This window comes from Nothobranchius furzeri, chromosome 4, assembly GCF_043380555.1.
Source record: "Nothobranchius furzeri strain GRZ-AD chromosome 4, NfurGRZ-RIMD1, whole genome shotgun sequence".
NCBI lineage: Eukaryota > Metazoa > Chordata > Actinopteri > Cyprinodontiformes > Nothobranchiidae > Nothobranchius > Nothobranchius furzeri.
The window spans coordinates 78,690,774-78,715,113 of record NC_091744.1 but is presented as its reverse complement, the minus strand read 5'-3'; the positions used below and the strand labels follow the sequence as shown (position 1 = coordinate 78,715,113).

General features: G+C 42.9%; 1 protein-coding gene across 4 annotated transcripts in view; it reads right to left on the bottom strand.

The window, feature by feature from the left end:
- srgap1a (SLIT-ROBO Rho GTPase activating protein 1a) overlaps positions 1–24,340 on the bottom strand; it is a 109,902-nt gene that overhangs the window by 31,366 nt on the left and 54,196 nt on the right. For all 4 annotated transcript variants that reach the window (XM_015964962.3, XM_015964963.3, XM_054733290.2 and 1 more), the window contains exons 4-8: positions 17,348–17,410; positions 13,507–13,659; positions 12,737–12,865; positions 8,808–9,029; positions 7,859–7,960 (exon numbers count right to left, since the gene is read on the bottom strand). In XM_015964962.3, the coding sequence (XP_015820448.3) occupies positions 7,859–7,960; positions 8,808–9,029; positions 12,737–12,865; positions 13,507–13,659; positions 17,348–17,410 (669 nt within the window). The remainder of the gene's footprint in view (positions 1–7,858; positions 7,961–8,807; positions 9,030–12,736; positions 12,866–13,506; positions 13,660–17,347; positions 17,411–24,340) is intronic.

The window sequence follows — 24,340 nt, the reverse complement described above, 5'->3', positions numbered from 1 at the left end:
ACTGAAGTGGAAACTATAACAACCACCTTCCCAGAGAAATTGACAAGCATACTTCTGATTCTAGTAGATTCAGGTGTAAGTAGGCAAAACTCGGCTCTAGAGATTAAAACACTTAAAGCTGGAGTTTCACCTAATTAAGAAGAAAGTATCATTTCTATAGCGCCTCTCAGGATAAAATCACGAGGCGCTTCACAAAAACAAATATAAAAATATAAACAATTATTTAGAAAATGACTAAAAATATTAAAAATCAGTAAAAAATACACAATTGTGATTAAAAATGTAAAGAGAGAGAGTGAATAGGAAAGAGGGAAATCAGTGGATCCTGAGAAAGGTGGAATAGGTAGGGAGAGCAGAACAAGGAGAGGGTGATGAAGGTCATACAAAAGCCATCTTGAACAGGTGAGTTTTCAGCTGCTTTTTAAAGGAGACCACTGAGTCCACTGATCTCAGGCTCAGGGGGAGAGAGTTCCAGAGTCTGGGGGCCACAGCAGCAAATGATCTGTCACCTTTGGTCTTCAGCCTGGTGCTGCACAACCAGTAGGCTTTGATCACTGGACCTCAGGGACCTGCTGGGGGTGTAGGTACTAAGAAGATCACCAATGTAAGATGGCGCTTGTTCATGTAAGGCCCTATAGACCAGAACTGTTGGATAAAAAGATTGTTTTTTCAAACAGAGTTCATTAGCCTTACTCACATTTCACGTGGTAAATATGATTTTGTCTGGGAACCATCTGGTGTGATTAAACCGGGCCCTGCTACAGGGGAAAGTCGACCTTGTAAGTCTGCAGTTTTGTTATCACAACAAGCTCCCTATTGAAGTCCAGATGGAGTGTTTCTCTGAACCTGGGAAAATCTACTGTCTGTGTAGGAGTGGGGGTGGTGATCTTTCAATGTGTGTGTGCTCTGTCATATGTCATCTGTGAATAAAATCTTTTGATGGGCCCTCGCTCGTCGAGAGACTAAACCGACCTCCCTTGGCTGGTGTGTTACTTTACTCTCTCCGATTTTGCAAAATCTGATTATTGATTATTTGTGTTTATTGGTAAATGGTATTAATAACAATATTATCTCTAACCCCCCTTGTGTGTTTTGGACTTTCTTTGAGGTACACCTGGACTGAATAAATAAAAATACCCAACAAGAACCAGGATCTTGAAATGAACCCTGAAGTTGACTGGCAGCCAGTGAAGCTGGAGTAGAAGCGGGGTGATGTGGGTGTGTTTATTAATCAACACAGCGCCCTCTGACTTAAGGTGGTGACCCAAGTCCAGTGTTTGTAATGACCTCCGACTGATGTAAAAAACAGGTGGATTCCTGGTGTGCATGGTTACACAGGAAGCACAGAGCAACAGCTTGTTTGCTTTAAACAGCAGCTTGACCCGTGAGTCATTCAGCCTCCAGAAAAGTAGAAAAAAAAATACTAAAACAGGGGGACGACGTTCATGTGTTGCTGTGATGGATCACAGCACTGACATACATGTCTAAGACACAACGTGCACGTAGTTAAAATGTTGTCCAAGCTGTCGTTGGACAAAAACACACGGCAAGTTGGAACATGGGTAACGACAGCACGCAAGGAAACAATTAATTCTGTCCTTAAAAATGTTTACTTCTTCTATGAAAAAAAAATAAACGTTTCAAATTGTTGTGACCGCTGCTTTAAATATGTTATTTATGGCAACAATGAGTCACTGGTTACACATTTTCCAAGTGTGTTTGGGATTCCTCTCCGCCTGGCAGCCTCATTGCGGGAGGCCCCATTGGAAGGGAGCGTTCCAGCTGTCATTTTAGAGAGGAGCCATGCATGCGAAAGAGAATTGCTCCCAGTGAAAAAGCTGTTGAGTCTATCCATTATTCAGCAGGTGAACAGTTACCAGTGTTCACCGCTGGGCTCAATTACAACAGCGCTCTTGGAGAACCCCGCTGGATATGCTCATCGCTCCCTGCAGCTGCACAACAGGCCTGAACAAAGTCCCTCTGGATGGAGTCAAGTTTGCCTTTCACGCTAAACTATTCCCCAAAGTTCAAAATCAACATTTCAGCGGTAAAATGAGTGGAATCGGTTCTCTCTGCGAGTCAAGGCAACTTTTTGTCCCAGCAAAATTCACAACAAATCTACTTGATGCATTTTAAAGGAGCGTGACTCTGCAAGTGAGCAGTCACCAATCATATGACGGGTATTTAAACACCTATTGGCACGTCGCAGAAGCCAGACTGCTGTCCAGAAGCTTTCAACAGACCCTGCAGGAAGTGTGTAATCTGCTGATCATCAAACTGTGAACACACACATACACACACCGATGTGACTCCCTGAGATCTGTAGCAAAACAAACCCACCCTGTCAAGCCATTAGATAACGAGAGTTTAATGTAACACGTTTTGAGAACAGTGTCTCCGTCTGCCTGTGTACTCCCTTAGAAGACGAGGCAATAAGAAGGAATTAGTCTGTAGGAGGTTTGTTTCATATGATGGCATACGGGAAACTTATTAAACCTGAAAAAGAGACAAAATATGCAAATGAAACAAATGATGCCCTTGAAATAAACCCTAAAGCATCTGCAGTGATATTCCACAAAAATTATAATAAAAGTTGAATCATTTGCGTCGCACATGCCGACCCCCCGTGATGGACAGTTATTCAGTTTTTTCACCGTTTGACGGAATTCAGCAGTGGTCTGAGGATGCAGCTGCACTTCTATAAAGCTCTGCCCTGTAGCTCTTCCTGTCCAAGTAAAACACACACACACACACACACACACACACACACACACACACACACACACACACACACACACACACACACACACACACACACACACACACACACACACACACACACACACACACACACACACACACACACACACACACACACTTTCTGTCCCGTACGCTTGACAGCGGGGCTCATAGGTCGCTTTCAGAGTTCATTTTTCCAAGGATGTATCTGGCATGACATGTCCAGGAAAAGAGGCCATCTGGTGATCCTGACTTGAAGCTTTAGTGCTCTCCAATTCTGACCCACCAGGACATCAGCAAAGCAGGCTGACAAGGAGATGAAACACACACACACGCACGCACACACACACACACGCACGCACGCACGCACACACACACACACACACACACACACACACACACACACACGCGCGCAGGTGCATTTTTACGTGCTTAGAAATACAGTATACCCTGCTACAGTAATTAGTTGGAAACTGATTATTAAAATTAATTTCCAGTTATTTAACTGCTGATATCTGCAGCCAGTAATTACAAGTTTTTCTACCAGATCCTTTTAAACAATCAGACTCAACATTTCAGCAATTCCCAAACATTGTGCAAAAATACACAACTTATCCATAGAAATTACACTGAATTGGTACGTACAGGTGCTGGCCAGTAAATTAGAATATCATCAAAAGGTTGAAAATATTTCAGTAATTCCATTCAAAACGTGAAACTTGTACATTATATTCATGCAATGCACACAGACCAATGTATTTCCGATGTTTATTACGTTTAATTTTGATATTTATAGGTAACAACCAATGAAAACATCAAATCTGGTATCTCAGAAAATTAGAATATTCTAAAGGCCATTGAAAAAATGTTTGTTTCTCTAATGTTGGCCAACTGAAAAGAATGAACATGAAAAGAATGTGCATGTATAGCACTCAATACTTAGTCGGGGCTCCTTTTGCCTCAATAACTGCAGTAATGCGGCGTGGCATGGACTCGATCAGTCTGTGGCACTGCTCAGGTGTTATGAGAGCCCAGGTTGCTCTGATAGTCGTCTTCAGCTCCTCTGCATTGTTGGGTCTAGCGTATTGCATCCTCCGCTTCACAATACCCCATAGATTTTCTATGGGGTTAAGGTCAGGCGAGTTTGCTGGCCAATCAAGGACAGGGATACCATGGTCCTTGAACCAGGTGCTGGTGGTTTTGGCACTGTGTGCAGGTGCCAAGTCCTGTTGAAAGGTGAAGTCTGCATCCCCATAAAGTTGGTCAGCAGCAGGAAGCATGAAGTGCTCTAAAACTTCCTGGTAGACGGCTGCATTGACCCTGGACCTCAGGAAACAGAGTGGGCCAACACCGGCAGATGACATGGCACCCCACACCATCACTGACGGTGGAAACTTTACACTGGACCTCATGCAACGTGGATTCTGTGCTTCTCCGCTCTTCCTCCAGACTCTGGGTCCTTGATTTCCAAAGGAAATGCAGAACTTGCTTTCATCAGAAAACATAACTTTGGACCACTCAGCATCAGTCCAGTCCTTTTTGTCCTTGGCCCAGGCTAGACGCTTCTTGCGCTGTTTCTTGTTCAAGAGTGGCTTGACACACGGAATGCGACACCTGAATCCCATGTCTTTCATGAGTCTCCTCGTGGTGGTTCTTGAAGCGCTGACTCCAGCTGCAGTCCACTCTTTGTGGATCTCCCCCACATTTTTGAATGGGTTTGTCGTCACAATTCTCTGCAGGGTGCGGTTATCCCTAGAGCTTGTACACTTTTTTCTACCACATTTTTTCCGTCCCTTCGCCTGTCTGTTAATGTGCTTGGACACAGAGCTCTGCGAACAGCCAGCTTCTTTAGCAATCACCTTTTGTGTCTTGCCCTCCTTGTGCAAGGTGTCAATGATTGTCTTTTGGACAGCTGTTAAGTCAGATGTCTTCCCCATGATTGTGGTGCCTTCAAAACAAGACTGAGGGACCTTTTAAAGGCCTTTGCAGGTGTTTTGAGTAAATCAGCTGATTAGAGTGGCAGCAGGTGTCTTCTATATTCAGCCTTTTCAGAATATTCTAATTTTTTGAGATACCAAATTTGGAGTTTTCATTAGTTGTCACTTATGAATATCAAATTTAAATGTAATGAACATTGGAAATACATTGGTCTGTGTGCATTGCATGAATATAATGTACAAGTTTCACGTTTTGAATGGAATTACTGAAATATTTTCAACCTTTTGATGATATTCTAATTTACTGGCCAGCACCTGTATATGCCAATATTGTAAAACATTACAATAAATTGCAATATTTGTGTCACATTTCTATAAATCATGTTCACAATTTCATGTTGCCACTTAGACCTCCTTTATTTTCAATGTGTCGTCCTTTTCTAAATTTCTCACAATCAGAAAGTCAGACGTTGAGTCATAAAGGTTTTCTCAACCTTTCTGACTCAGAAAATAAGAGAAGTTCCAGATTCCCGCAACAACCCAAAGAACGCAAGAGAACCAGGAACCCGTATAAACTCTCTCACAGACGCAGTTTGCCATTTGTTGCCAACGGTTGCTGTCCAGTGAGATCAACAGAGGTGAATAACACTGGTGTGTATTTGATCAGCCACAATTGCTCAGCCAGGTGTAAAAATGAGATCCTACACAAACACCGGGAAACAAGGCTGTTCTGCAGAGCATGACTTTGTTCTCCTCAGCTGTCATCTCCTCTCCTTATATATGATGCACATGCAAGCAATCCATGAGATGTAAAATAAATAAATGAATAAAATCCACTGCACATCTTCTTTAAACCGCGTTTGATTGTTAATGTGAAATTAATTAAAGCTGGAAATGTCCCATAATACCTCCTTGTCTATTTCTTCTCTTTCCAACACACCAAAGCAAAGAAATCCCACCTCTGACAGACCAAACTGATGAGCACGATGAATTAAAAACCACCATCGATCACAGACACCACTCACTAATCCTGCACAGCTTTTTTTTGTAGCGGTCTCTAGTTGGAATGAACGCCTTGTAAGTCATTCTGACATTTTCAGGAACTAGAAGTCAGCAACATCAGAGATGAGCTTCAGACGGCAGGATTCGGAGTCTTATTTCCTGACACGTGTCCTCTGATTGGATAACAGCAACATGACTCTACCACTGACTCCATTTGCTCTGCAACACTGATGTTTTATCTCCACACACACAACACAAGCCTGGAGGAGTTCAGCCATGTGGTAGAGTTGCTAATGCTAATGGTTAGCGTCTTCTAGTCAAGATGTTCTCCATCTCCATTAGACCATACCTAACACAACATGCCACCCAGCTCCTGGTGCAATCTACTGTCATCTCCCGCCTTGATTACTGCAATGCCCTTCTAACTGGTCTTCCAGCCTGTACTGTGAGACCTCTTCAAATGGTCCAGAACGCAGCGGCGCGTCTGGTCTTCAATCAGCCAAAAAGAGCACACGTCACCCCTCTGTTCATTGAGCTCCACTAGCTACCGCTAGCAGCACGCATCAAATTCAAATTGCTAACACTAGCATACAAAGTCCGAGATGGAACGGCTCCCATCTACCTGAATCCTCTTGCAAAGGCTTACATCTCGGCCCGGCCGCTCCGGTCATCAAAGGATCGTCGGCTAGCAGTGCCTACACCACGCTCAGGACAATCCAAACTCTTCTCATGCATCGTTCCACAAATGTGGAATGACCTTCCAAGCACTACCAGAACAGAGGCTTCCTTTTCAATTTTCAAGAAACTCCTGAAGACCCTGCTCTTCAGAGAGCATCTTCTTAACTAGCACCCTCCCTGCACCCGTCCCCCCTCTTTACTGTCCACTCCTTGTTCCCTCCTCTCCATGATTGATGTCAAGTTGTTGTTATTGTTGTTGTTAGCCTCAAGGGCAACATGCCGATTATCACTTGTAAGTCGCTTTGGACAAAAGCGTCTGCTAAATACGTAAACATAAACATGTTCTCTGCTGCTTCCTGGGTGCTAAACAAACAACAGCTTTTCCACCGTGAGCCACAATGAGTGAGCTCATTTTCCATCAGAAGCTAATGCAGGCGATAGGTGTAGGAGACTATTTTAATGTTCAGCCTGAACCTCAGAGTGACGGATTATAATCAGAAATAATAACTTTAAAATGTTTTTTCATTGTTCCACACCTTTAATTTTTTCACATTGAAAGCATTAAACTGATGAAGTATCATGTTCGTTTCACTGAGATTAAATACCGAAGACGTCCATTTTCTTTCTGGAACTATTTATTTATCCAGTCTTTTTTTTTTTTGCAGAACTCTAGAAGACAGATGATTTGACCACATGGGTCTACTTTATAATCAGGATAAATTTGCTGCATTTTTAAATTAGTCTTTAAATACTGGCAATGTTCAATTTTTACAATCTAAAGATGTCACTTTCCACTCGTATTTTGACATCTTGATCAAACTGGGGATTTGAGTGACCTGTTCCTGAGCCTTTGTGGAAGGATGAAAGAGAAACGGCTCAGGGAGCCAAACATTCAGGAAAACGAGCTCAGAGAGAGAAGAAGCAGGTCTGATGTGATATAAAATGCAGCCCGATGGAGGTGAGCGCACACTGGGTGACAGCTCCAGTCAAAAGCGCAGCTTCTTTTTGTTCAACACCAAAATGTCAAGTCCCTTTAGCATGCTGCAGGCACATGAAAACAGAACCTTTTATGACTTTAAAGCGACACATTTAATGTTAAAAATTAGAGCAGCAAGGGCCAGGTTTGCACAAATAAAACAGTAAATTTCAGCAGTTGGAGCAAAAGAAAAAAGAGTAAAAGTAATACTTGATGGCTACCTGCAGGGTTTGTACTGGATAAAAATACATAATGTATAAATGTGTGTTCGTGCAGATACAAAATAAAACTTTAAACTGAAGATACTTCAGCAACTATTTTCTGTCTCACCTTAAATGACTTTTAGTAAAAGTAAACTTTTTTAGCATCTTTAAATCTCTAGAGCTTCCAACATCTTCCAGCAGCAGCAACACTAAACTTCCTGTCAACAAAACTGAGTCAAAAGGGCATTTTTACCAGATCTAAACCCGCACTGCACCACAAACATCAGAATTTCTGATCTAAAACATTTGTGGAACTCTTTTACCTCTTCATTTTCAATCTTCAGGGTAGCCAGACGAGACTGCAGCTGCTGGAACCTCTGGATGAGCTCCCCGTTCACTGGTGGTTGTACTGAGATCTGACACACCTAAAATAAAAGACAAAACACACCGTCATGCTCCGATAACATGATTTTTTTCTACAGACATCAGAATTCTTTGATTGCAGAACAAACCACAGCAACTTCTGCAAAACTTCAGGCAGACAGCCGCTGAACAGCAGCCACCAAACAGACATGATATCATCAATCTGGCAGCCAAACAATAAAACTTTAACACGTTGTACAACTTGACTGCAGGGGAAGAAATAACACGCGATTTGTCAAATTCTGTGCCCCATAAAGTTTGGTTGAGCAGCCCAGCTGTAACATGAAACCCACACTTATTATCAGAGCACCTGAAACCTTTTCCTACTAATTTAAAGGTGCATTATGTAGAAATAAAGTAAAAAATTACATCCTTTGGTAAAATTTGGTTACCGCAACAACTTTAAACAACTCTGGAGCTTTTTGCCGGCAGTCGACAAATTACAATTGTCGGCTCTGCTGTATTCGCTCGCAGGAGACACGGCACCCCCACACTCGCTGATGGTAAACAGTAGTTACGTCCCTCCTTTCTCGGTTTTGAAAGGAGAAAAACTGACAATCCCCACAGCCAGTTGAATATGAAATATGTTTCAGTATAAGCTTCCTTCCAAAATAACTGAAACAGACTCTTTTGGGATTCACTGTAAAATTCTTACTATATTCTTACATACTGCACCTTTAATCAGTCTGTACATCTTAACTGTAGTTGAGCAATTAAATAAATTTAAAAAAGTAAAATTTCCCCCTCTATAACTTTGTTCTTGACCTTTTTCTGACCAATTGTGAACCAAACTGACATAATTTTACCCTAAATGATCGTTAACAGAATAATCAATGCTGATTCATGTACCTCGTCCCCCATGTGAGGCTGAAAGTCAAATTTGGCAGGTGGGCAGAAGGCCGTGGGGAACAGCTCCATAAACCTTTGTCTGTCACTTCGTGGGTCCAGACTGTCCACTGCATTCTCGATGATATCAAGGCCCTCGTGGCGAGAGGTTTCCAGGTTGTATTCAGCTGACAGGTAGGTCCGTAAGGCGCGATTCAGACTGGCATGGTAGCCCAAATCACAGCACTGAGTGAAAAAAAAAAACAGATCGGGAGTCAGATGCCTTGGTTTTAAGGTATGTCATAGCAGTGATTCTCAACACCTTCAATTTCAGCTCACTGCCTTAAAAATTAACCGATTTACAGCCATTTTTTGTTTTTGCAGATATTTATTAGATGTGGCGGTGATTCAGGCTGTTGTAGATGTGCAATCAAACACGCATTTATGAGAATTTTATAAAATTCTGTTCTTTGGAGTGTGAGATGTTTGGGTAACAAACAAGACCGAAACACAACACAGAAACAGGCTAAATAATTAAAGTTTTACTTATGTGCAATTTAATTATTTTCTAAATTAGCATTTTTCAAATGATACCCATGGCCATGGTATAAGTTACATTCAGGTGAAATAAGTTTTGTAAGCCAGGATTATTATGTGAATGCCCTCTTTAGGGTCTAGTGCTCATTTATAATAATACCTTGTTTTCCCAGGGAACATGCATGCACACACACGCGCTCACACACAACAGACATAAACCCAAACACACATAGTCCCAGCTCAGAGCAAGTATTAAACTACACCCTGGAATAGTTCTACTCCTTCAACCTGCTTCCACACTTTGCTTCAGCCGGAGAAAAATCTCATCATTAATGTACGTGACTCTGCACATACAGCTCACACAGAGAGCATCCCACATTATATCACTCATTCTCTCGCACACACACGCGCACACACACACACACCCTGGTGAGATGTGAAGTTTTATGCGCAAAGCAGTGAGAGGGGTAATTTCAGCACACAGCATGCAGCCCAGAAGAAGCTGTGCGTCTCTCCCTCCTTTAGTCCTGTTTGGAATACAAAATCCCAAAACTCCTGCAAGGAACCCAACCTGCCCCCGCTTCCCTAGAAACGCAGCTGAAAGTAGTGCAGCAACTTTTCTACTAGGTCTAAAAACGATCAGCAATAACCCAGGTGAGCCTGATTATAAATAAGTCATGTTTGTCTGTGAAACGGCTGAAAGGTCCAGCAAAGCATTCGTGCTGTAAGGCACAAAGGAAAAGCAGGAATTCTAACTAACAAAAACACTCTGCTTGGCAAGCATGCTTTCAACATCTTTTCCTTCTAGTGACACACCGTTGCACCCCTTCTGACACTCACACACCTTGTTGTGATGTCTGAAAAAGTCAGCGTAGGAACAAGAGCACGCATGATGCATGTAAAACTAAACATTTATAATCACAAAATGTGTGGTGCTGAGTCCAGCAATATTTATCTATATGGGTCTATTTAGATGAACCTCAACAGGCGGTCCACGGGCCAGATCAGGCCCGCCGGACCTTTCCACCCCGCCCCCCAACGTTTAGGCCCCGATGGGAGACTTAAGTTTAGCAGTAAAGTTCGTGTCCCAAATATCAATAATTGTTTACGTTCTCCAAACACAACTAAAACTAAACTAAACAACTAAATCAAAACATTTGAGATGGAAAACAAAGACAATTTAAATATTAATAAATTAAGATACAACCAGGGGCGCAACTACCTTCTTTCAGAGGGGTATGCAGCCACATAATTGGCACCCCCCACAATTCCCAATGAGCCCCCCACCACCACCACATACACCACTTAATCGAACCCCATCATTTAAAACTGCCTTTTTAAACTGTATTTGGAATAGCTTCCAGTTCTTATACCCAACCACAAGGTGTGGTATTTACATGAAGGAGCAGAGGTGAAAAAGATGACACATCTTGAACTACTCTACGGGGGTCCGGGGGCACTGTGGACACTCTCCTTGTGACACCAGAGCTCGGCTCGGTTGGCGCTTATTGGTGTGAACTTATTCTACAAAGTTTTCATAAATAAACACACAACTTAGATCTGTGGCCATCCGCTTCATCCTCGCGCTCCCTTGCCCTAGCGCATCGAGGGGGCACATGCGGTGTGTGTGTGTGTAGGTGAATGTTAAGACACAGAGGGGCGCCTAATCACGCATGCTTCTCTGTTATTAATTAAATAATTTGCAGATACACAAATGGACAAAAAACATAGCTGTTATCACGCGAGAAATGCAGACAAAAATATTTTTGCATCGTCGCTATGGCGCCCCTATGCGCCTTATAGACTGCATACCCACTTTTTGTGCCACTGGATACAATAATACTTGAATTTTATTTTAAAAGAGCATCTGGCCCTCAGTGACTTCTGGAAAAAAAACTGAGCCTTCAACAAATGTAGTTAATGACCCCTGGTCTATTTGTAAGCATGAGCACTCCTTTATGTGTCCCTGCATGGACATCCCAGTGTTTCCCTTACATAGGTGTAGCCGTGGCGGGCCGCCACGGCTGAAATCCCAGCACCACGCCTACAAGATCCCAAGTTTTATTGATTTTTTTTTTTTTGCGCTGTTTCCTGAAGAAGCAGCGGGAACTACTCTGTTGTTGCTTGTGATCACAGCCAGCAAGCAGCAAGGAGGAGGAGGCAGGGCAAGGTGGTTACAGCTAAGGATGAGCCAGATACTCATTTCAGGCGAGTATCCGGTACGGATAAAGCATTTTTGACGAATACGAGCATGAAACGAGTAAAACTCGTAAATATCTGTAATCGTGCCGAAGGAAAATCCTCATTGGGTAACTGACTGTCTTCACGCTCTGTGATTGGCCAGTCACATAGAGCGCCCGCCCCTCCCTACACACAAAACTGCAGCCGGGAGCTCAGTCCATCCGGCCCATCCATGCACGCGCACACACACACACACACACACACACACACACACACACACACACACACACACACACACACACACACACCCACACACACCCACACCCACACACACACACACACACACACACACACAATAACGGATCTCTCTGTGCTGGCTTCACTGTTGCTGACGTTTCTTCAGCGCTCCCTTGGTTTTCTTCAGATCGCCTCTTTTTCGCTTGAATATTTAAAGTTACTTTTTTCGTAACAAACGTGGTGCGTTTGACAAGACACAGCTGAAAACAGCTCGTTCATGCGTCGGTCACTGCCATGTTTGTGTTTCAGTCATTTTTATACTGGCTTAAAAATCCTTCATTAATTCTGCTAAGCAGGGGTGCATAACGTGTTTAATAGGCCCAGCCCAGTAATGATCTTGGACCAAAATAAAGGGGGCAGAAAGTCAAATAAAGGGGGGCAGAAGGAGATGTTTTTCCAGACGCCAAGAAAAATTAAATGCCAAAAAACCCCTGCAAAGTGTGTCACTGAGAGTTTAAATCAAAAATTATTTTTGTGCAAATATTTGTGTATTCACCTTTAATACTAGTTATTAAAATGCAGCAGTTGCTGGATTGGTGCTGATCAAAGTGGAGTGCATCAAATAAAACAATATTAACATAAAGGTGAGACATGTCATACCCCCCCCCCACCCCCCCACCCCCCCCCACACACACACACACACGCGCACACACACCCCCCACCCCCCCACCCCCACAGCTGGAAAAATTCCTAGGGGAAACACTGCATCCATAGCAGCTTATCACATCTGAAGAACACAACTTTGCCATCTGAAGGCATAAATCTGTAACTGCAGTCTCTTTAAAATGTGACCTCTAGATATTTTCAGCATTACATGTTATCATTTCAGTTCGTGTCCATGTGAACAGAGATTCGGAAATTCCGATCAACCAAGATTTCAATCGGATTGAGGAAATTTGGCACATGTAAACGCAGCTAGTGTGTGGTTTCATACTCACATCAATTAGATCCGACAAGTCGTGGATGTAGTATTTGAAAGTGGATGCATTTGTGGCTTCCAGGGTCAGCAGGTACTCGTTGCGCGCTTTGATTGACTTCAGCTTGTTCTCAGAGTACTTGGCTTGACGCTGACAAGAGAATTAGAGAAAAATAAAGAGAAACAGCATTAAAAGGAGTCAGCCTAAGAAGTGGCGAATGACCAGGTTGACGGGTGATTGGGCTTTCATGTGAGAAACAGAAATAAATGTTCGGTTTTGTCATAAATAGAAGGAGAAAGAACAAGAATCGAAACAGAAAACTAAACTAAACAAAAAAAAAAGTCTGTGTTCTCAGTGGGAGCATACGAGGATATTAGTCACTGTTCATCGTCTGACCAGTGGGCTCTGACTCATCATCGTTCAGTTATTAGCAATACCGAACGCATTCCTGGAAAAGTTGTGTTAAAACAACTATTCCCTTGGCTTTTTCATCATTTTACTGAGATCTTTAACAACTTACAGGTCTGCTCAGAGACTAAATCGTCAGCCAGAAAAGTTGTTTGGCTGTGAAAATGCTTAGTGTGTGTTTTCCTCAACTCAGAAAATTAGAGGGGAAAACTGTGCTGTTGCCAAAACTACACAGGTTTTTGGTCACTGTGGGAAATTCTGTAAAAACAAGTTTTGTTTTTCTTTCCCAACAGAAAAACAGCAAATGGTGACAAAATGACTGTAGCTCATTTATATGTAGAATTTTGTCATTACCATTTATGGCAGTGAAAAAGATTTTCTACCTTTTCTTTTATCTTCTCAATCTTCTTCTCCATTCGTATGCTGAAGACAGGATCGCCCCTTCCGATTTGCTTCTCCTCCTGCTTCTCCGCTTCCTTCAGCTTGCTCTCAGCGTTGATGCTCTCTGAGTGGTACATGTGGTAGGTCTTCATCACCTATGGGTACAACAAAAGATGCCTTATGATCAAGAACCTTTACAATTCTGAGGTAGAAAAGGCCATTTTCCCAAACTGCTCTTTTCTGATTGTGGAGCGAGAAAAAAGAAAGCACAGTTAAATTGATCAACCCTTAAAGGGGAGGTTCAATTGCAGTGGTCTCTGGCATGTAAGTCGTTCTTGGGGGAGAAAAAAGTACCAGTGCACCATTCATCAGACCTAAAAGCTGTCCACATCACAGCTGAGCTTTAGACAGAAGTTTTGAGTCATGCTACCTGATATTTGGATATCTCTCTTCGAATGGGATAACAGCAACGCTACTCTACCACCGTCTTGTAATGTTGATGTTTTAGCTCCACAAATAACACAGGCCTGGAGATGTTCTGCTGTGTGGTGGCGTTGCTAATGCCAACGGTTAGCTTAAACGAGCCGAGACGTCTGTTAAAACAACAGCCTTCCCTGTCATACGTTAAGATTGGTGAGTCCATGAATGCTGATTCAGTGTGATTTAGCTCTGTGAGGATTTTCAAATCCTAGCGTTCACCGCCTATTTTCTATCAGACGCTAATGTAGGAGACTATTTTCATGTTCAGCCTGCATGAAAAACTCAGGAGTGACCGATTATAATAAAAAAAAACACATTTAAAAATGGTTTCAGTTATCCACACCTTTAAAGACGCAACTGCAATTCATCACGTATCCGGTCAACATATCAGATGTGTTTCTATCGCAAATCCATAAGCCTTTAACAGCTTGGAAGGGCACGGACCAAGCATATCAGAGGAAAAACTACTAAGGTAAACAATTTTTAAAATGTCCCTCACGTTATCAGTACCACATGCATTATTATACCCTTTTTGCAATTAAACATTTGATGTTAAAGCGTTACATCTTGTAATTGTAAAGCATGCAATAATATTTTAGATCACTGAGATTATTTAAATATATATCTCACAGTTTCCTCAGTTTCTGCATTAGCAACTTGTTAATATTTTGGAAACACTTAAAAACTGGAGTCATCACCATCAGCAGGAGTGTATGCTGCTCATGCAGCCATAGCTCAATCAGGAACTGGCTCATTTTTGAGAGGACAGCAAACTGTCTGAGACGATAAGGTGGTATTAGTGCAGCGGAAACAAGTTCAGGGTTTTGAGGATGATGCAGATGCATCACTAAATGTGGGAGGAATGCTAATGCAATGGCATGATGCCAACATGAGTCACTACAAATGGAGAACACTAAAAGAATCTTAAAAATACATGAAGAAAAAAAAGAAAACCACATTTAATAATCAGAAAGTTGAGAGAGAGCAAAAAATTGTAAATGACTAAAAATTCATAAAGTGTCCAAGAATGTTTTATTGATGTGTTCAGATTTGGTTGCCAGTGAAGCTAAAGGCAACTTTACACATCACCAGAGGTTTAACCTGGAATAAAACTCACGCCAGCAAATTATAGCTCCAGAAACTTTGTATAAAACCTCAACCTCAGGCCAGAGACTCACCCATCTGAGAATCTAAACGTCCAGCCCACAGACAGAGTTATTTTAGTGTGAGCTGAACAACAAAGCAAACCCCTGATCTGTCTGGAGTCCTTTCTCCGGTTGGCTTTTGGCCAAACTGGAACCAGTTTAGAGATAACTGACTGACCTCGGGTCCTGTGCTCCTCACTTTCTGGTCTGCCTTGGCTGTGTTTACCTTTTCAGTAGGACGCATTTAGAGACAAACCAGGCCTGTTTGGTCATTGGCAGAGGCCAACACATGCAAAATGAATGATGCAATAGTTGCAGTGTGTGTGTGTGTGTGTGTGTGTGTGTGTGTGTGTGTGCGTGTGTGTGTGTGTGTGTGTGTGTGTGTGTGTGTGTGTGTGTGTGTGTGTGTGTGTGTCACACACACCAGACTAAATCAGGAGTGAGTCAGGAGTGAGAGTGACACTCCGGTTTTAGAGTAACGTGTCGTTTGGAGGAACAGAAGCTTTAACCGAAATGTAACCACTGTGGTCTTCTACTGTCAGCAACTGGAAATTAAGACTTTTTCACACAATTTCTAAGTAACAAAGACCTAATTTAACTTCCATTATTCCATCCATTAGCATCCACTTATCGGGGTCGGGTCGCGGGGGCAGCAGCCTAAGCAGAGAGGCCTGGACTTCCCTCTCCCCAGCCACTTGGGCCAGCTCCTCCAGGGGAATCCCAAGGTATTCCCTGGTCCACCAAGAACTACATGGTGTTTCTCAATGCCAAGGAGCCTTGCCTTGATGTCTTCGTCCCGCCCTGGTTGCTTAGGAGATACTTCATCAGGAACTGCCAAGGCGTGTTCCAATGTTCATGTTCTACCGAGGCATGTGTTCTCCATTTGTTAGCCGTTTAGCTAGCTGAGAAAGGATACACATGAGGTGTCTTGTAGCCTAGCCTTGGTCAAAAATTTCCCAGAACACATTGCGGTATTTTCAAAGGGATGGCGGATCAGAAGCCGGCAACTACTTCGGGGACAATTTTCAAGTTTAACTGTAAGTCAGCTAATTTAAAAAGTTATCTATGGTTGGTCAGCAGGTATTAACTCGCTTATATATTTAATTTAGGCACCTCGACATTGAGAAACACCCCTAGTCCCTCCAGCGTGCCCTGGGTCTTCTTTTGGGTCTCTTCCTGGTTGGACGTGCCCATAAAACCTCGCCAGGGAGGCTTCCAGGAGGCATCCTAACCAGATGTCTGAGCCACCTCAACTGGCATCTCTCAATGTGGAGGAGCAGCGGATCTATTCCAAGCCCCTCCCGGATGATCGAGCTTCTCATCCCATCTATAAGGGAGAGCCCAGCCACCCTGCGGAGAAATTTTATTTTGGCCGCTTGCATCTGCAATCTCATACTTTCGCTTTAAAACAAGAGAGGTGGAGCACCTTCTGTCCAAACCAGTTAAGAACCTTGCAGCAGAATTTTGTACCAAATGCAGGAGGTGAAGGAATTACTTATTGATGCTGCAGAGGAAGGATGTTACAAAATCATGGATGACGGTTTCAAGCTGGCACTTGCTAATTTTAGATTTGAGTTAGCAAATACGTCTAAGCTGGAAAAGCACAACTTTACCGAGGAATGTACCTGCAATAAGAGGCACGATTAACACATTTTGCAATGACAATGTGTAAATAATGGATGCATCTGAAAGTTGGTCTGATATAGTTCTGTGCTCAGGTGTTTTTTATTTTTATTTTGCATGCCTCGCTCTTTTCCCAGGGTTCTTATCTGTCTCCTGTCAGCTAATGGATACAGCAAACAATGTGAAAAACACAAAGGGAATTCTTTAAAGCAATTCCCATTTGGCTCAGTCACCATTTTATGGTTTTGCATGAGCAAAAGAAAACTGATGAGGGCCATTAAAAGCAAAATCTGGGGTCTAATGAGTCAGGCATGCACAAACGTGATACTTCTGAGCTTTTATAGCCAGTTCACGAGGGCAAAGGGCATGGCGGAAAACGTTAAGCTTCCATTGCAGAGTGAAAAGTGTGGTGAATGTTCGCAAAAGTGCAATCCACCATGAGATCTGTTAGATATCAGTGTTATTGATGCAAAACTATAACAAAGCTTTATAAATGATCATGATAAGAGCTAGCTGAATGTTAAAATTTCTTCATATCAGTGAGGACAAATACGTTTGTGTATTAGTAACGATAAAATCAGTCATTATTACTTACTGTGTACAGCTCATTTAGAACTTTCATTAAATCTTCTTGCAGCTGGAATGCTATTTCTTTGCTCTAAAACAGAAAAGACAGAAAACAATCAGGGAAAAAACATCCAATAAATACAAAGATTTATTTTAATTAGTGTTTATTTCAAAATGCAAAATTTGACTGCACTTCTTACAGACTGCAAACACACTTAACCACATAAAACACACTTTTCTGTATATTTCATCACCCATACAGAAGAGCAGACACTTAGCAGAGACAACTCTTTAGGTTAAACTAAACAAAACACAACAGAGCGGAGCATTTATCATGGTTTGTTAAATACAGGTCTGCAGGGTGAGAGTGGCATCGGTGTCTTTGCAAGATTTTCCAATGGAACCACCAAACACAGCTTGGGTTTCACGTTCCACATGCTCAACACATTATCTGCCTTCCATGACTACGATTTCACCCCAGCGTGCAAACTCAATCAGCCGTGCCACAAAGCTGACTCAGTAACACAATCACACACATGCCCACAGTAATGCATCTCACGGCAGTGGGATATAGTTTAACAATGACGGTGTGATGGATTTAAAGTGGGCTTTTTTCTATTAATTTAATTGCAACTCGTCCACATTTCCTTCACACTGACTCATATACTGTATCAAATGATTATGAGATTATGAGTCATGACAATGAATTTCTGATTGCTCCACTACAGCAGATGCCACATGATGGATGTTACCTGGATGATGTTACAGCTCCGGCATGCACGCCAGGTCTTTTTCTAAACCCATTATCCTCAGACATATCTCATTCTGGGAGCCGCTTGCAGCAAACCGTCTGCATGAGGGTTTTTTTTTTTGAGAGGAACAAGGCCCCTGCAGAAAAGTCATTTTAATCCCGACCCCCGAATGAGTCCCCCAAACCGCAACTGGTGCATCTCTTTGTTTTTATTTTGTCTCTGCTCGTCTGTGAAAAAGCTGATGAGTTAGTGATGCAAAGGAAACAAAAAAAAAGTTGGGGTCCCATATTTTATAGCACATTTGCACTTTAAGCTTGGTTTATGCTTGATGCATTCACTTTCCGCGCGGTGATGCGGCTCGCGGATGGAACGCGCTTCACAACTCGCAGCGTTTATGGTTTGTGCGGCTCGTCTCTGCGGTGAGCCAATATTCTCCCAAACTGTAGGGGGCAGCATGGAGCTCTACGGCATGCATCCAACACTACACCATAGTAGAAGTAGAAATGACTGTTTACAACACGGCATTCCAGCATTTTTAACAGCGTCCTCGTCTTTTCCGACAGTGCGAGCTATTTCTCTCCAAGAATTATTAACAACATTTTGATCACGGTGATCTCTGAGAGCTGAATCATACAAATGTCTGTATTTAAGAACCTCTGCCATACTAGTTCTTGCCGGTCCGCCATGTTTTTCCGCGTCCGACCATCCGCGTGGTTAGAAATTTTCCGAGGTGCGCGTTGCGGAAATCTTGGGCCGTGCGGAGACGCGGTGGAGGGGCGTGGTTGTTAAAATGATGCAAAATGACGCAACTTTTCCGCGCTGAGCCGTGCGGACCTCGCGGACGCGTCAAGCATAAACCACCCTTAAGAATCACCCTTTCTAACCCCCCTTTTGGAATGGTGGCCCAGAATCTATCGTCATTTGCCAAAGCAAAATTGATGATCTGGCAATGCTCCATTGGAAGCTGGCAGGTCTGGCTGATAATGTGGCTGGCCAATCACAGCGTGTTTATTTAGAAAAATGACATCATGTTTGGTTTTTTTGGGGGGGGGTTATGCAGTTCTTCCACAATATGGCGGACATCTGTAGCAGTCCAATCACAGTGCTCTATTGATTTGGTGGACCAATACCGGCACTCCCGGTGGGCGGGATGTTGTGCAAAACGGAGATGGCGACAGCTCCGTAGCGATCCAATCACAGCGTTCTGTTGGTGGGTGGGATGCTACTGAAAAAACAAAGATGGTGATGGCTCGTTTGGAATGATTTTGGCATTACCTTTAGGCTATTTAGACTTGGGCTTATCTTTGAGTCAAGAGCACAGGTACTTTGGTTCATTTATAAAAAGGATGTATTTGCATCTTCTACGACGGAGCATGGCGGACTGCCTCACCGACTGACATCCGTAGCGGTGAGTACGTCACTTTGCTTGTTATCCAATAGCATGTGGAGACAGTTTTGAACTTCGGCTGTAGATCCAGCCCCACGACTGAGAGCCATCAATGGACCGTGGCCAGGCTGTATGTTCACACATAGGACCGTGCGGCCAGGCTACTTGAATGGTGGAGTTGTGTGCAAACGTTTTACAACACTAAATCTTTCCTGAAACATGAACCTTTTCCATTAGTAAAACTTTAACGTGGACACACATCTGATCCTGGCAAATGCTAAAATATGATCACTCTGAGAAAAAACTCTTTGCTTCTCTGAGAATATGAAACAGGCCTGCAAAGTACAAAACACACGTTTGTTTTCTCATCATGTGTCGCTCCCAGATAAAGCAGCACAAGGCATGTGAACAGACAGCAAAGAGGATTATTCTCTCAATTACCGCCCGCGAGGCTGGTGTCTGAAATTAGAGAGTCTAGCTTGAAGACCTGGCTGATCGGTGACACCTTCCGCACCACCACCTGGTGAGTGAAGTCCCTGAGTTGTAGCTCTTATCTAATCAGGGAGAAAACAGCCTGTAAGCCTGGATAACTTGGAAGAACCAAATCTGGCACAAGGTCACCTCGGGGATGTTCGAGGACACGATGAAGATCAGGGAGTTAAAGCACTCGAGTTTTATGCCAAATTAAAGAATTCATTAAGTAAATTCCTTTCAGCTAGAACTGTTTACACTTGCAACCTAAAGAGATCAATTCCTGTGGTTCGTTTTGACCTTCGACTATCCATCAGATCAAACACACATCAGCTCTTCCCTGTTTGGAAGGCTGGGATGGGATCCAGAGCTTGATGAAAAGCTTTTTGTGGGGATCACATGAGCTAAGAGGCTGTGAGTGAGAGAGGAAGAGACGTGGCACTAGAGTGACATTACATTCAGAAGCAGTTTCCTGAGCTTTTTACTTGAAAAGTCCACATTTAGAGCTTTGAACGTTCTTCTGGTTAATACTGTTGCTACATCTAACACTTAAGCAGTTTACCTGAAATTACAATCAGTGATAGTTTGGGGCAGCAGTAGCTCAGGTGGTAGAGTGGGTTGCCTCATGATCGGAGGGTCTTGGGTTCGATTCCAGCTCCCGCCAGGGGTATCCTGCTGTTGTGTCCTTGGGCAAGACACTTCACCCAACTTGCCTGTGTTAGTGGTGGTCAGAGGGGCCGACGGCGCCAAATGGCAGCCTCGCCTCTGTCAGACCTCCCCAGGGCGGCTGTGGCTACAAGTAGCTTACTATCACTAGCAGTGTGTGAATGTGAGTGTGTGAAAGCGTCCTTGGGGGTCTTGAAAGCGCTATATAAGTTCAATGCATTATTATTATAGTTGTTTACTAAAAGCTCTGTTGCACAACCAATGTTGTTGATTTAATTTGCACGCCCCTTTCATTTTAGAGGAATCTCAGTAGGAGGGGATTCCAGTTTAGTCTAATTCATTAAAAGGTTCCTACAAATGGGTTTCCCCTTTTAAGTTCATGCCATCTGTATTCCAACCACATTAGAAAGATAAAACAGCCCCAGAAAGGAGAAACCGAAGCAGCCTTTAGGGAGTGGTGGGTTTCACTTTTGCCACTGACATTAATCATGGTGCAGGGACGGCAGCTGAATAGCCTGCAGGGATTGTGTGTGTGTGTGTGGGGGGGGGTGGTGGGGGGGGGGGGGGGGGCTCAGCGTATTTCACTGTCCTGCCACACTAACTCAGGACTTTGATGAAATGACATGCATATGTGACATGGACGTAATACTTGGGAGTCAAGTTTCAAAAGAATACTTAAAATGTTTGAAAACACACGTTGCTTTAATTTGCCGGGTGTGGCGTGTAGCAGCGAGAATGAGAGCTATGTTTGTAGAAAGGGGTGAAAATTTTGATTTTAGGGTAGCAGGTTTTGCAGAATTTAGAGATTTTTGCAAACTTTAGTAAACATAGAATTATTGCTTGCTGAACAGGTTAAAGGTGAGCAAACGTGTCTGTTCCTTTACTTAAATTTTCTTTCGTTTCTGCAGGAAAAGATCTCACGAACGCCTGGACCAAACACAACTGGTATTGCGGATTAAGGAAGCTATAATAAGCTTCATGTCACATAATGTTAAAGGAGTGGTTTACTCATTTAATCTGTACATTTGCAGTCGTCTCTAGTAGGAATGAGTGCCTTCCAGGCTGTACTCGGTGCACAAAAAAAGTCTACAAACCAGGTTCAGCAGGACCAAGTCTGCAACATCAGAGATGAGCTTCAGACGGGAGTAATTGGAGTCGTATTTCCTGACATTCAGACATCTTGCCTCAGATTGGATAAAAACAATGCGACTTTAGTACTAATTGCTCGAGGACATTAAAGTTTTATGTACAATTACAATCCTGGAGGAGCTTCTGCCGTATGAGTGAATTGCTAATGCTAGCGATTAGCTTCTGTTAGCCCGCGATGTTACCTGTTGATTCTGGACGCTAAAACCAACAGCCTTCCCCGTCTTGAGTCAAAACGGGTGAGTCCAAGTCACAGTGTGACGTAGATCTGTCAGGCTTTTCAAATCCTAGCTTTTCACCTTTTATTTTCTAACGGATGCTAATGCAAGAGATCGGTGTAGGAGACTGTTTTCATGTTCAGTCTGCACAAAAAACTTGGGAGTAACCAATTATAATCAGAAACGATCATTAAAAAAAATTGCTTTTCAGTCAACCACAGCTAACAGTTGAAGTGAAAAGAGATGCTCTCCCCTTTTCCCCTTTTGGCGTTTTTGCCAGCAGGAAAAGTTTGAAACTGCTTCAAGCTTTGGGAAATCCACCTCGTAGCTGCATCCACAGAAGTGAAATCCATGAATAAAACAGGGCTGAATAAAACAAAGAGCTGGCTGTATGAATAATGAAAAGTTGATTCATGTGACCAGACCTATCCAAGCAGAAAGAAAGCAGAACAAAAAGAATTCCACTGCTTGACTTTAACAAAAAAAAAAAGAAAAAAAAACAAATAAAAATGAAAAAATCTGGGTGTTTTAGATAGGTAGAGTACAGTTTTCTTAAAGGGTCCAGAAGGAAGTACAAAGAAAAGAAAACATCTAACATGTCAAGCAGAGGATGTTGATGAAGACATGTCTTTGGTCCTTCTCTCTGCTCGTGAACTCTTCACATACAACACAAAGCGCAGGTTTTTGATGTGATGACAACAGTACAGCTGTCTCCTCGACTCGGAGAGGAATCCCAACTAACATGGGGGGACCTCTGTTGTTTGTGCCTCGTTACTGAAGCTCCGCTGAGATCAAAAGCTCAGGGAGGCTTTAATTAGAGGGCGAGCTGTGACCTCCCACCAGGCAGCTGTTCGTCTGCATAGTGTCACCTGGATCCACAAAGAAACTCAAAAACTTTGAAGGAAGAAGAATTCCACAATGTGGTTTGAACCTCTGCAGAGGTGATGCAGTTAATGACAAGGCTGGCGTGCAGTTATGCTAGCCAAAGGTAAGTAAATACTTTTTGGACGGACCAAAATATCTTAGGCAAATAACATAAAAGGAGGTTTATCATTAAGAATGTAAAGGAATGTTTGAGGTGTGTGTGTGTGTGTGTGTGTGTGTGTGTGTGTGTGTGTGTGTGTGTGTGTGTGTGGGTCGGGGGGTGGGGGTGGGGGGGGTGTAGCATGATGAATCATCACAGCTGGATTTCAAAGCAGAACCTTTTTTTAATCATCTTCTGGAGGTTTAGCAAATATTTGGTCTCATATTAACAGGATGAAAGCTCAATCACAAGATGCCGATGGAAATCAAGAAATGAGTTAAAGGCCTAGTTAATTATGATTGCGTCATAGCTGTTTGGGTGCAAATCTAGATAAGATCTTGTGATATGTTTGATCTCAGTAAATCATTTGAGTCAATCTCAGCTAATACCACACAATAAAAGCTCAATAAAAGCCGAATTCTCACTATTTTTGCTTTTCTGGGTTATTTAGGTGTGGTGGCCATCATGAATGAAGCCAACACCCACTAATTATTAGGGCCCGACCGATATATCGGCCGGCCGATATTGGGGTCATTAACAGTATCGGCCAAAAAGATGGCCGATATGGCCGATATTGCGCTACCTAATTCCATGCTGTAGTTCTTTTTTAAAACACTGAGCAGTTTGGTTTACCTGTTTTCCCGCTACGTTTCGTTTGCGGCTGCAAACTTCCTCAGGCTGACGCCTGACAATGACAATCGGCCCGAGGAAGTTCGCAGCCGCAAACGAAACGTGGCGGGAAAACAGGTAAACCAAACTGCTCTGTGTTTTAAAAAAGAACTACAGCATGGAATTAGAGATACGACACAGCAAGAACACACCTAAGATGCGCTACCTATCCAGCAGATGGCGCCAGCTTTATGAACTCATGTTGTGTGGCTCCACTCCTTTGAACTTTGAACACAAATGATTGTTTTGGAACTTTTTTTTTTATTTATTTTTATTTATGTTTCTTATGTGCAATTATTTCCTGTCCAGGGTGAATAAGGTCAGCAGGTTAACTTCCACAGAGTGTTACTTTGTTACAAAGCACAAGTATTACGTTTTATTTATTGCTGCATTTTTATTATTTTAATATTCTTATAGGGATCTTCTGTCCCTAAACTTGAGTGTGTTGTAAGATTCCCCAGAGTTAGCCAAGTCAGAAAAAACATTTTGTAACCAGTCGTCTTAGCATAAAGCAATGGAAGGGGAGGCTTGCATTCACCTACATAAAAAAAACACTACATTGTGTGTGAATTCACTTAAGCCGGGCGTACACTGTGCGACTTTTTCACTTTTTTGAGCCGATTTTCCAGTCGTGCGAGAATCCACGACATCGGGGCGAGTTTAGCGCCGAGCGGTCGTGTAGTGTACA